At 32.8% G+C, this 13513-nt stretch overlaps 3 protein-coding genes across 3 annotated transcripts, besides 1 other annotated feature; all 3 read right to left on the reverse strand.

The window, feature by feature from the left end:
- Positions 1–3888: part of a mobile genetic element that runs on past the window's edge.
- Positions 3889–5839: 1951 nt separating this feature from the next.
- Positions 5840–6616, reverse strand: TVAGG3_0200210 (bifunctional inhibitor/lipid-transfer protein/seed storage 2s albumin superfamily protein family; the record flags this gene model as incomplete). The annotated part of the gene is made up of 1 exon (XM_001308254.2): positions 5840–6616. The coding sequence occupies one exon, from the start codon at positions 6614–6616 to the stop codon at positions 5840–5842; it is 777 nt and encodes a 258-aa protein (XP_001308255.2).
- A 1510-nt stretch (positions 6617–8126) lies between these two features.
- Positions 8127–8332, reverse strand: TVAGG3_0200220 (uncharacterized protein; the record flags this gene model as incomplete). The annotated part of the gene is made up of 1 exon (XM_001308255.2): positions 8127–8332. A coding segment is annotated over one exon (206 nt), but the record flags the coding sequence as incomplete, so codon positions are not given.
- A 2221-nt stretch (positions 8333–10553) lies between these two features.
- Positions 10554–13090, reverse strand: TVAGG3_0200230 (uncharacterized protein; the record flags this gene model as incomplete). Its single annotated transcript, XM_001308257.2, has 1 exon — positions 11548–13088. A coding segment is annotated over one exon (1541 nt), but the record flags the coding sequence as incomplete, so codon positions are not given.
- Positions 13091–13513: the final 423 nt, after the last annotated feature.

Consider the following 13513-nt stretch of genomic DNA (forward strand, 5'->3'; position numbering starts at 1 on the left):
CAATAAGTTCTATCTCAAACAAACTCTTTGAGAAGAGAGTATATTGGAAGAACGGTAATCTCTTTGATCTTGCAGGAAAACCTCGTGAATATATTTCCAAGTGTATTCAAGGAGGAAGATGCATGCTAGCTGAGAACAAGAAGCAATACAATGAAGGAGAACTCATCACTGACTTCGATGCTGTATCATTGTATCCATCAGCAATTGCTAGACTTTACTGTTTAGAAGGAATTCCAAAAGTTATGACAGAAGAGATGAAGAGCAGTGAATACTTGTTGGAGCATCTCTTTGATGATGACCAAGCTGAACCAACAAAGGAAAAGTTCATCTCAGGATTTTACTGTCAGATCGAGATCTTGTCGATCGGTAAGAACTCAGCATTCCCATTGATTGTCGTCAATCCTGACATCAACCCTGACTTACATGTTGCCAGAAGTTCCAATACATGCTGCAAGATGTTCGTAGACCACATTACGCTTCAAGATCTGATCAAGTTCCAAGAGATCTCATGCAAAGTCATTGATGGATACTATTATGATGGAAAAAGGGACATGACAATAAGGAATGAAGTTAAGAAGCTCTTCGAATTACGTGCTAAGTATAAGAAGGAAGGTAATCCGATACAAGAGATCATCAAACTTCTTTTGAACAGTATCTATGGTAAGACGATATTAAAGCCCATTGACAAAAAGATTCGTTTCATCAAGGACAATAAGCTCACTGACTATATCATTAAGAACTATAATGACATACAGACAATAGAGTTCATCCCCGATTCCGAACTTTCATGTGTAAAGTCATTTAAACCTATCGTTCGTCACTTTAACTATTGTCCATTAGGTGTTTCAATCCTTTCTATGTCCAAACGAATCATGAATGAAGTATTCTTCACAGCAGAAGATTTGGGCTTGAAGTTGTTCTATCAGGATACAGATAGTTTACACTTGTATGAGAAGGACTTAGATAAGTTAGCAGAAGAATACAAGAGAAGGTATAACAGAGAACTCATTGGAAAAGCACTGGGTCAATTTCATTCAGACTTTGCAGAGATTACTGCAGGACATATGTCTAAGGCACAAAGATCTATATTCGTTGGAAAGAAGACTTACCTCGACGAATTAACCAATGACCTCAAGGAAATTGCTTTCCACTGTCGAATGAAGGGAATCACACAGGACGTAATTGCACTTACTGCAAACCAAATGTTCCCAGATGCGATACAAGTACATTATGACGAGAAGAAAGGTTTGTTCTTCCCTGAGAAAGTTGGGGAAAAATATAGCATCGTGGAATTGTACAAATCTCTTTATGAAGGTGATGAGATAACCTTTGACTTGTGCATTGGTTCGAAACCATGCTTCAACAAAAATAAGGACTTCACTATTTCAACGAAGTCATCTTTTGAACGTAAGTTAAAGTTCTAAACACTTACTTATTATTTTTCTTAGCTTCTTCCTCTTCTCTCAATTTCTTTGCAATCATTCGTGGATTCTTTGCGCGTCCAGCTGCTAATGCAGCTAATTGTTTCTCTGTGAGTTTACGCTTTGGTTTAGCTGGTTTCTCTTCTTGTGTTTGTTCTTTTGGTTTGAGTTCATTAAGTATTTCTTCACGAAGTTCATTCTTGAGTGCTTCTCTGTCGAAAGTATTCTCAGTCATTTTGTTAGGAGTAAAAAATTTTATTAGGATAGAAATGACGTCAAAACTTTCACCAAGTGAAAAGCAATCAATCATATTGAATGAAGCTAAAGGAATACAACATCCATTATATTATGTTTGTCATATGAAGAATGGTTCAGTTCAAGTTAGAAAGAGAAAGGCACCATTGAATTCACCAGCTCCTGCCCCAGCTCCTGTTGTTCAAGAAGCTCCTAAAGTTGATGAGAAGAAAGAAGAAGAACAAGCATATACTAATAAAATGTTGTTAGAGATGATGACAAAGATATTAGAACGTAACAGTGTAGTTAATGAACCAAACATGGACCCAATTGAACGTGAGAAGGAAACTAAAGAGAATCAAGAATATGTTCAATCAATGGAAGAGAAAAGAATACACTTCGATGATGAACCAGAGCCTGAACCAGAACCTCCTAAACCTCAGCCACAAATAAGACGAATAATCCCAAGAATAAGAAGATTGTAAATTTTTTATAGCTGAGAAAGATGTTGAACGATAACCTCAATACATACAGTATTGCTGATTCCATCAGACAAGTAAGATATTATTTCGATCAAGTTGATGGGGCAGTTCCTATTGGAGATACTAACCATAGATATGTCCCAACAAAAGTGCCAGCTATGCCGACAAATACTATTGATAACGGTTATATTACATTTAACATATCACCACCTGGTGAGAACATGATTGACTTATATAATACGTTCATTAGTGGTTATGTCGATGGTGAGTGCATAATTACAACAGAAACTGAACCAGCTGATGAAAAAGTTCCTAAATATGATGGTGAAGTATATAAAGAAAGAGCTGTTGAGACAGCTCCTACAGGATCAAATGTTACAGCAATTAAAGCAATTGATACTAAATATGCTGGTGGCAAATCATGTGCACATCTTCCAGCAATTTGGTTGGGATACATTGATTCATTCTATGCTGTTGAATCATATCAATTAATCGCTAATGGTAAAAGTGTTTATACACAAGATAATGCTAGAGAAGAAGGTTACATTACTTCTACTGCATCTACAACAGAAGCTATTAAGAAAGTTGATGTATTTAGTAAGGCTAGACATAAAGATGTTTTCAATAGATGTGATACAGTTCGTTCTGGACAGATTATTGAGTTCAATAAACCAATTAGTGGTGCAACTACATTAAAGTTCCACATACCAATCAAGATTGACCTAAGAAGATTCCTAATACTTAATAACATTAGATTCCTTCCAGCGTTTGCTGGTAACTTACAACTTAAGGTTAAGTTCAGTATTGCTGGTATGGTTTGGACACCATTAAGTTATCAGGATATTCTACCATTACCGAACATGCAAGCCAATGTTACAAGCTATATTCCAATCACTAATCACTTCACTCCTATCTATGAAGGTATCAAAGTTATTGATACTGTAACTTGGAATGCCGATAAGAGTACGATATCATTTGGTACCAAGTTTATTAAGTTCACTAAGAAGAATGCAAACTTCTTTGAAATGATTACATACTGTAACTCATTCTCTTTGGACCCTAACATCTATAGTGATTTGGTGACAAGATATTCGGCAAAGACTCTAAACTTCCCAATCAAAAGAATTGACTGCATTACTATGGATGGTTCAATGGCTAAAGGTGAAGGAACTCCTTGTACATTCACGGCAGCATTTACTCCATTATATGTGAACACCATTTATACACTATTTAAGAAAACACCTAATTATAACACTACCTATGAAAATCCATTGTTTGAACAAATTCAATTGAACTGTGGAGCATATGGTAACATACCCGCTGAGGCTCAAGCATCTAATGATCCAATCTTCTATGAGATGCAGGCAAATGCCACTAACAATAATAACGATACTGTTGGCTTCAACTATGATGTCATGAGGTCTATCACAACCACATCAGTCCCTCAATTTGGAATCGAGTCAAATGACTTAGGTCATTACCTATGTGGATTCCCTTGCGAAACTGATTATACATTCCAACAGGGTCAGTTATCTAATTCACCTATTACATATAAGCTTACAGTTAAGCCAACAGCAGAGTCTATTAAATATACTGAGAAACCAGTGTTATGCTTCTTACGTCACGTTTGCCTCTCCATACAGATTAAACCTGTGGGGCCACCTATCGTACTTCTCGACGATTATGATTTATCAGCCCCTGCTAGTGAATAAAGGTTAGTTTACATATGAACGTTTATTTTTACACATATATGCGTACATATGCGCGCCCGTATGGTGTCAGTTTTCTGTCACTTTTTTCATTGTGTCGGTGCCTGTAGCTGTAGGCTACAGGCGACGCACAATGTATACTGTACTTATAAGAACTAAATTCCGCGAGATTTAACATGATTTCCATTAAATTCATATTGATTTAACTTTTTTGTAAAAAAATATATATAGTTAATAAATTTATGGTGCAAAATTAGATCAATTTGCGTTAAAAATAAATTTATAAATTATTATCTCAAATTAAATCATGTCAACAATAGAATAGTACTATATGGCGCTATATTTTCAAAAATAATAATATCACATAACAATTCAATAAAGTGAACTTTGATATTATAAAAATCGATTCTTGATTTTACATAATTTTAGATTATTCTTCATACCATTTACAATTAGCTTGGTACATCTTTCAATTTACATTATAAACTTTGAAGGTGAGTTTCAATATGTTTTTTTTTTTCATCTGTGCTTTGAAGATGAGCTGCAACATTAATTGGATCACCAATGGTGTCGAATACTGGTTTATCGGTACCTAAAACACTGATTGACACCAACTCGGATTGTAAGAGATGAATCAAAACGCATATTAATTTCATCAAGTTTTGCGATAAAATCAAGACCCGGCATGATTGCTTGCTTGGTATGAAATTCTGGAGACATATCCCTCTAATTTTTATTTCAAAGAAATTGAACATCTCCATATCTTCGCCTTTCTTATAATAAATCAAGATCGAAATATTTATAATAATCTATTCAATAATTTTTGGGAAAAAAAATATAATTATTAACGCAACATATACATATTTAGGGTTGTTAGATTCCCGACGATAGGTGTCTTGGAAGATTTGCCTGGTGTCTTCATAGTGTCTTTAAATCAAAAATTTTATTTTGGAGTTAGTTTTATTGATTTTTCAATAAAAAACATTTCTAAAACAAGAAAATAAAACGATAAAATATTTATATTTTATATAAGGATCTTATATATTTAAAATAAATATCATTTTATTTTTTTCATTGGTGTCTGTCAAACCACAATACACTATTCAAAAATTCAATGTGTCTTGCGGTTTCAAAAGACACCTTCAAATTGAACGATAGCACAGACACTATTGAATTTTACCCATTTTATTTAGTTTTTACCCTTTTTATTTTTAAGAATTAATGACTGAAACAGCCGTTTTGCTATGACCTCAATCACTTTTATTTATTATTTTAAATATTATTTAATTTTATTATTTGAATAGGCCAACTTATATTTGAGAAGCTCAATTTGAGACCACTTAATACATTGAAATATCATAAATATTGAAATATTAAAAAGTGTATTTCAAAATATTGAAATTATAAAAATTTATAATACTGAAATTGAGACATATTAATAAATTCAATGTGTTTTTTTTTTGAAATAACTCTCAAATATTATTTTTTTGTTTATTTAATGATGAATAAATATGATTGCTTTAGTCAATCATAAAAACTAATTTAAGTTTAAAATAATGAAAGGATAATTTGATCGTTTTTTAAAATACAATTATTTTTGATGATTTGCAAGAATCTTTGAAAAGAATATAATATAGGTTCTATTTTTGTAAAATTTATCCAAATCATGTATTACATAAATTACGATTAAAACGATGAAAGAACCAAAAAGTGTGTTTTGTGTTTTGTTGTTGCGTGTTGGATGCGGGATCCTGTTATTTCCGAAATCGACAAAAAATTTGGAAATTTAATTTCCGAAATCGAAATTATATTAATGTTTTTAATATTCTTATATCAAAAGGATTAAAGTTCATTAAGAGAAAAACAATTCTTCTTCTTCAATCTATTGGCGCATTTATTTCTACACGCCAATAAGGAAGGGAAAATTATAAGACACCATGGTGTCTTCAAAACGCTAATTTTTGATATTTTTAACAACCCTATACATATTTTATTATATAAAGACATAATTTTCGTTAACAGAATCACTTTCTAAGTCCGAACCGACATTAAATGGATCATTATCACCACAAATTGAGGACGTCAAATTGAAGACATCTGTTGTGTTGCCTTCTGCGGCAAATTCATCTTCTCCTATCACAGTTTCTGGATTGTCATCAGCAGGTTCTGTCTCAAGGGAATCAGAATTATCACTCTTCTTTTTCAGAACAACTACAACAACAATAATTGCAATGAGAGCAAGAACACAAACAACACCTATTAAGATGTAAATCCATGATTTGCTCTTTGATGCTGTTTCTGTAGTTTGCTGTTCTTGAATTTTTCCACTGTTCGTCGAAGAACTTACTGAATGGAATGGTGCATTTGCAGAATTTTTTTCTGATTGTTTACCTTGTTCATTTTCGGATGGTTTTTCTGTTGGTTTATCTGGGTCGCCTTCATTTTCGGATGGTTGAGGATCGATTGGAGGAACATTATTTTGTGTGATTTCGGGAGTTTGGAAAGCTGTTTCAAAAGCAGTAACGAATGGTGTTTCAAATGCACTTTCAAATGGTGTTTCACTCATTGTTTGACCTGCAGTATCGAATGGAGTCTTGAATGCTGTTTGATATGCTGTTTCAAAAGCAGTAACGAATGGAGTCTCAAAAGCTGTTTGTGCAGCTGTTTGGAATGCTGTTTCAAATGGTGTTGATGAGGCAGTTTCATATGGGGTTTCAAATGAGGTAAGGAATGGTGTTTCAAAGGCTGTTTCTGGTGCAATGATAATCATTGTCTCTGATGCAGTGTTGAATGGTGTCTCGATGGCAGTTTCGAATGGAGTTTCGTGAGCTGTTTCGAAAACTGTATTGAATGGTGTAACAAAGGCTGACTCAAATGGTGTCTCGTATGATGTTTCGAATGGTGTTTCAAAAACAGTTTCATGAGCTGTTTCAAATGGTGTCTCATATACTGTTTCTGTTTGAACAGGAGTTTCATATGCTGTCTCAAATGCTGTTTCAAATGGTGTCTCATATACTGTTTCGAGAGCTGTTTGTGATGCTGTTTCGAAAACTGTCTCGAATGGAGATTCGAAAGCTGTCTCTGCTTCTGTGATAATTGGAGTTTCATAAGCAGTCTCAAACATAGATTGGAATGGTGTTTCATATGCTGTTTCAAATGCAGATTGGAATGGTGTTTCATATGCTGTTTCAAATGCAGATTGGAATGGTGTTTCAAAAGCTGTTTCGTATGGTGTTGAGGAACATGTGTCGAATGGTGTTTCGAACATCGAATTAAATGGAGTGTCATTTGGTGTACTGAATTGTGTCTCGAATGGTGTTGTTTGATGTGTGTTGAATGGTGTGACAACAGGTGTTTCGTGTGCTGTACTGAATGGTGTCATATAAAATGTGTTGAATGGTGTGACACTCTCTGTGTAGAAAGGTGTAGCTATTTCTGTGTTGAAAGGTGTTGATGACATAGTTCTGAATGGTGTCATGAAAGCTGTTCCGAATGGTGTTGAGAATGGTGTCTTCGCTGCTGTCAAGAATGGTGTCTGAAAAGCTGTTTGATAAGGTGTTGGTGCAAATGTATTTGATCTTCTTGGATAAGGTCTTACAGCCTGACAATTTGCTGTTGCATAATAAGTATGAATATAATTCTGATCCAGTTCTTCATCCCAGTTTTTCGTGGTGCAACCAGATCCAAATTTTTTGTTGTCACAATAGCAATCAGAAAATTCGCATCCTTGTGAATATCGTTTGTTATCGGCAATATATGTGCTTCCAAGTGTATTTCCTTTAATTACACATTTTTTTATATATGCGTACCATGAATACCAGAAATATATCATGGCATAGTCAGTAACAGTATTTTCCAAAAAATTGCAAGAATTAATGTATAGAGTCTGGCAATAATCATGATATATTGTGGAACATGGGCTTTGATTTCTATAAAAATTTGTAAAATAGTATCCATAAGTCGTTTGAACACCATTATTATAAATATAAATATTACCATAAGAGTAACTTTCCTTTCCATTATCAGCAATATTGCTAGAAAAGTTACAATTCACAAAATTCGGGCTTGATTCAACGTGAAGATTGCGAGAGCCAACAGAATTTGAATTAGCAGTAAAATATTCGAATCTTGGAACATTACTCTTTAGAAACTACATATCCAATAGCTCCTTTTCTGTATGAATTGCCTCCTGTTTGACAATTTGAAACACAGCACAAGAAAAAACCTTAAATCGGCGTTGTCTGTAAAAACTGAATGCGCCACCTTGGCCTGCTTTACAGCTATGGAATAATGTGGCAAGCAAATATATTGACGTTGATGTTGTACCGCCATGTAACCATAGGGCACTTGAAGAAGAATCGCCACCAATTTCAACGAACTGGCATTCGATAATATTATATGATTCTTGAGCTGCTTCTTGTATTGGTTGGCTCTGCCAGCCTTGATAATTTTTTTGAGCTGAAGAAGAGATTAGGAAGGCTAACATTCTGGCAAATTACGCAAGATTGCGTCATTTTTGCATATTCAAAATCAAGTGTCTGGGTAAACAACAATTATGTATAATTTATATAATTAGCTAATATAAATAAAGTTATCGAATTTAAAGATAATTTGAGAATCAGCGGAAAAAAATCAAAATAATCTATCTTAAATTATATTTAAATATTAAAATACTATTGGTCTTATATTTTGAAAGTGTCTCAATTTTCTCTATCAAAAATTAAATACACTTATAAAAAATTAAAAAATAGGACATATATTTAATTATATCTCAACTTTTTTAGTGACCATTATTTATTCAATAAGCATTTTTTGAGAGGATTGTGGCAGAATAATTAAAGGCCTTCATTTCAGTGAATTCATAAGTTAAAATGTCATGCTATGATTGAATATGTATACGACAAACAATCATATAAGAACTAAATTCCGCGAGATTTAACATGATTTCCATTAAATTCATATTGATTTAACTTTTTTGTAAAAAAATATATATAGTTAATAAATTTATGGTGCAAAATTAGATCAATTTGCGTTAAAAATAAATTTATAAATTATTATCTCAAATTAAATCATGTCAACAATAGAATAGTACTATATGGCGCTATATTTTCAAAAATAATAATATCACATAACAATTCAATAAAGTGAACTTTGATATTATAAAAATCGATTCTTGATTTTACATAATTTTAGATTATTCTTCATACCATTTACAATTAGCTTGGTACATCTTTCAATTTACATTATAAACTTTGAAGGTGAGTTTCAATATGTTTTTTTTTTTCATCTGTGCTTTGAAGATGAGCTGCAACATTAATTGGATCACCAATGGTGTCGAATACTGGTTTATCGGTACCTAAAACACTGATTGACACCAACTCGGATTGTAAGAGATGAATCAAAACGCATATTAATTTCATCAAGTTTTGCGATAAAATCAAGACCCGGCATGATTGCTTGCTTGGTATGAAATTCTGGAGACATATCCCTCTAATTTTATTTCAAAGAAATTGAACATCTCCATATCTTCGCCTTTCTTATAATAAATCAAGATCGAAATATTTATAATAATCTATTCAATAATTTTTGGGAAAAAAATATAATTATTAACGCAACATATACATATTTAGGGTTGTTAGATTCCCGACGATAGGTGTCTTGGAAGATTTGCCTGGTGTCTTCATAGTGTCTTTAAATCAAAAATTTTATTTTGGAGTTAGTTTTATTGATTTTTCAATAAAAAACATTTCTAAAACAAGAAAATAAAACGATAAAATATTTATATTTTATATAAGGATCTTATATATTTAAAATAAATATCATTTTATTTTTTTTCATTGGTGTCTGTCAAACCACAATACCCTATTCAAAAATTCAATGTGTCTTGCGGTTTCAAAAGACACCTTCAAATTGAACGATAGCACAGACACTATTGAATTTTACCCATTTTATTTAGTTTTTACCCTTTTTATTTTAAGAATTAATGACTGAAACAGCCGTTTTGCTATGACCTCAATCACTTTTATTTATTATTTTAAATATTATTTAATTTTATTATTTGAATAGGCCAACTTATATTTGAGAAGCTCAATTTGAGACCACTTAATACATTGAAATATCATAAATATTGAAATATTAAAAAGTGTATTTCAAAATATTGAAATTATAAAAATTTATAATACTGAAATTGAGACATATTAATAAATTCAATGTGTTTTTTTTTGAAATAACTCTCAAATATTATTTTTTTGTTTATTTAATGATGAATAAATATGATTGCTTTAGTCAATCATAAAAACTAATTTAAGTTTAAAATAATGAAAGGATAATTTGATCGTTTTTTAAAATACAATTATTTTGATGATTTGCAAGAATCTTTGAAAAGAATATAATATAGGTTCTATTTTTGTAAAATTTATCCAAATCATGTATTACATAAATTACGATTAAAACGATGAAAGAACCAAAAAGTGTGTTTTGTGTTTTGTTGTTGCGTGTTGGATGCGGGATCCTGTTATTTCCGAAATCGACAAAAAATTTGGAAATTTAATTTCCGAAATCGAAATTATATTAATGTTTTTAATATTCTTATATCAAAAGGATTAAAGTTCATTAAGAGAAAAACAATTCTTCTTCTTCAATCTATTGGCGCATTTATTTCTACACGCCAATAAGGAAGGGAAAATTATAAGACACCATGGTGTCTTCAAAACGCTAATTTTTGATATTTTTAACAACCCTATACATATTTTATTATATAAAGACATAATTTTCGTTAACAGAATCACTTTCTAAGTCCGAACCGACATTAAATGGATCATTATCACCACAAATTGAGGACGTCAAATTGAAGACATCTGTTGTGTTGCCTTCTGCGGCAAATTCATCTTCTCCTATCACAGTTTCTGGATTGTCATCAGCAGGTTCTGTCTCAAGGGAATCAGAATTATCACTCTTCTTTTTCAGAACAACTACAACAACAATAATTGCAATGAGAGCAAGAACACAAACAACACCTATTAAGATGTAAATCCATGATTTGCTCTTTGATGCTGTTTCTGTAGTTTGCTGTTCTTGAATTTTTCCACTGTTCGTCGAAGAACTTACTGAATGGAATGGTGCATTTGCAGAATTTTTTCTGATTGTTTACCTTGTTCATTTTCGGATGGTTTTTCTGTTGGTTTATCTGGGTCGCCTTCATTTTCGGATGGTTGAGGATCGATTGGAGGAACATTATTTTGTGTGATTTCGGGAGTTTGGAAAGCTGTTTCAAAAGCAGTAACGAATGGTGTTTCAAATGCACTTTCAAATGGTGTTTCACTCATTGTTTGACCTGCAGTATCGAATGGAGTCTTGAATGCTGTTTGATATGCTGTTTCAAAAGCAGTAACGAATGGAGTCTCAAAAGCTGTTTGTGCAGCTGTTTGGAATGCTGTTTCAAATGGTGTTGATGAGGCAGTTTCATATGGGGTTTCAAATGAGGTAAGGAATGGTGTTTCAAAGGCTGTTTCTGGTGCAATGATAATCATTGTCTCTGATGCAGTGTTGAATGGTGTCTCGATGGCAGTTTCGAATGGAGTTTCGTGAGCTGTTTCGAAAACTGTATTGAATGGTGTAACAAAGGCTGACTCAAATGGTGTCTCGTATGATGTTTCGAATGGTGTTTCAAAAACAGTTTCATGAGCTGTTTCAAATGGTGTCTCATATACTGTTTCTGTTTGAACAGGAGTTTCATATGCTGTCTCAAATGCTGTTTCAAATGGTGTCTCATATACTGTTTCGAGAGCTGTTTGTGATGCTGTTTCGAAAACTGTCTCGAATGGAGATTCGAAAGCTGTCTCTGCTTCTGTGATAATTGGAGTTTCATAAGCAGTCTCAAACATAGATTGGAATGGTGTTTCATATGCTGTTTCAAATGCAGATTGGAATGGTGTTTCATATGCTGTTTCAAATGCAGATTGGAATGGTGTTTCAAAAGCTGTTTCGTATGGTGTTGAGGAACATGTGTCGAATGGTGTTTCGAACATCGAATTAAATGGAGTGTCATTTGGTGTACTGAATTGTGTCTCGAATGGTGTTGTTTGATGTGTGTTGAATGGTGTGACAACAGGTGTTTCGTGTGCTGTACTGAATGGTGTCATATAAAATGTGTTGAATGGTGTGACACTCTCTGTGTAGAAAGGTGTAGCTATTTCTGTGTTGAAAGGTGTTGATGACATAGTTCTGAATGGTGTCATGAAAGCTGTTCCGAATGGTGTTGAGAATGGTGTCTTCGCTGCTGTCAAGAATGGTGTCTGAAAAGCTGTTTGATAAGGTGTTGGTGCAAATGTATTTGATCTTCTTGGATAAGGTCTTACAGCCTGACAATTTGCTGTTGCATAATAAGTATAAATATAATTCTGATCCAGTTCTTCATCCCAGTTTTTCGTGGTGCAACCAGATCCAAATTTTTTGTTGTCACAATAGCAATCAGAAAATTCGCATCCTTGTGAATATCGTTTGTTATCGGCAATATATGTGCTTCCAAGTGTATTTCCTTTAATTACACATTTTTTTATATATGCGTACCATGAATACCAGAAATATATCATGGCATAGTCAGTAACAGTATTTTCCAAAAAATTGCAAGAATTAATGTATAGAGTCTGGCAATAATCATGATATATTGTGGAACATGGGCTTTGATTTCTATAAAAATTTGTAAAATAGTATCCATAAGTCGTTTGAACACCATTATTATAAATATAAATATTACCATAAGAGTAACTTTCCTTTCCATTATCAGCAATATTGTTAGAAAAGTTACAATTCACAAAATTCGGGCTTGATTCAACGTGAAGATTGCGAGAGCCAACAGAATTTGAATTAGCAGTAAAATATTCGAATCTTGGAACATTACTCTTTAGAACTACATATCCAATAGCTCCTTTTCTGTATGAATTGCCTCCTGTTTGACAATTTGAAACACAGCACAAGAAAAACCTTAAATCGGCGTTGTCTGTAAAACTGAATGCGCCACCTTGGCCTGCTTTACAACTATGGAATAATGTGGCAAGCAAATATATTGACGTTGATGTTGTACCACCATGTAACCATAGGGCACTTGAAGAAGAATCGCCACCAATTCCAACGAACTGGCATTCGATAATATTATATGATTCTTGAGCTGCTTCTTGTATTGGTTGGCTCTGCCAGCCTTGGTAAGTTTTTTGGGCTGAAGAAAAAATCAAAAAAGCGAACATTCTGGCAAATTACGCAAGATTGCGTCATATTTGCACATTCAAAAAAAAGTCCGGTTAATCGACAAATATGAACATTTAATACAATCAGCTATTAAAATGAAAATTTATCGTATTTAAGGAAAGTTTTGAGAGTCAGGCATAAAAAGATAATGAAACATATTACTTTTATTTACCTTTAAACAATGAAATTTTGTAGGTCTGATATTTTAAAATGGATTCACTTTTGTTGTCTCAAAAATTAGATTCTAATAAAGTATATTTTACAATCAAATTTATGAACAATTCGCTATAACTCTTTCAGCGACCATGCACGGTTGAATTTGCTTTCAATTTTGATGTAAAGTATTCAATCAAATAAATATTTCAAAGGATTATGTCAGATTAATTCAAATTTGAAAGAAGCCGAGGGATTCAACGTATAAAAT

Source organism: Trichomonas vaginalis, chromosome IV (assembly GCF_026262505.1).
Source record: "Trichomonas vaginalis G3 chromosome IV, whole genome shotgun sequence".
NCBI classification, from domain to species: domain Eukaryota; phylum Parabasalia; order Trichomonadida; family Trichomonadidae; genus Trichomonas; species Trichomonas vaginalis.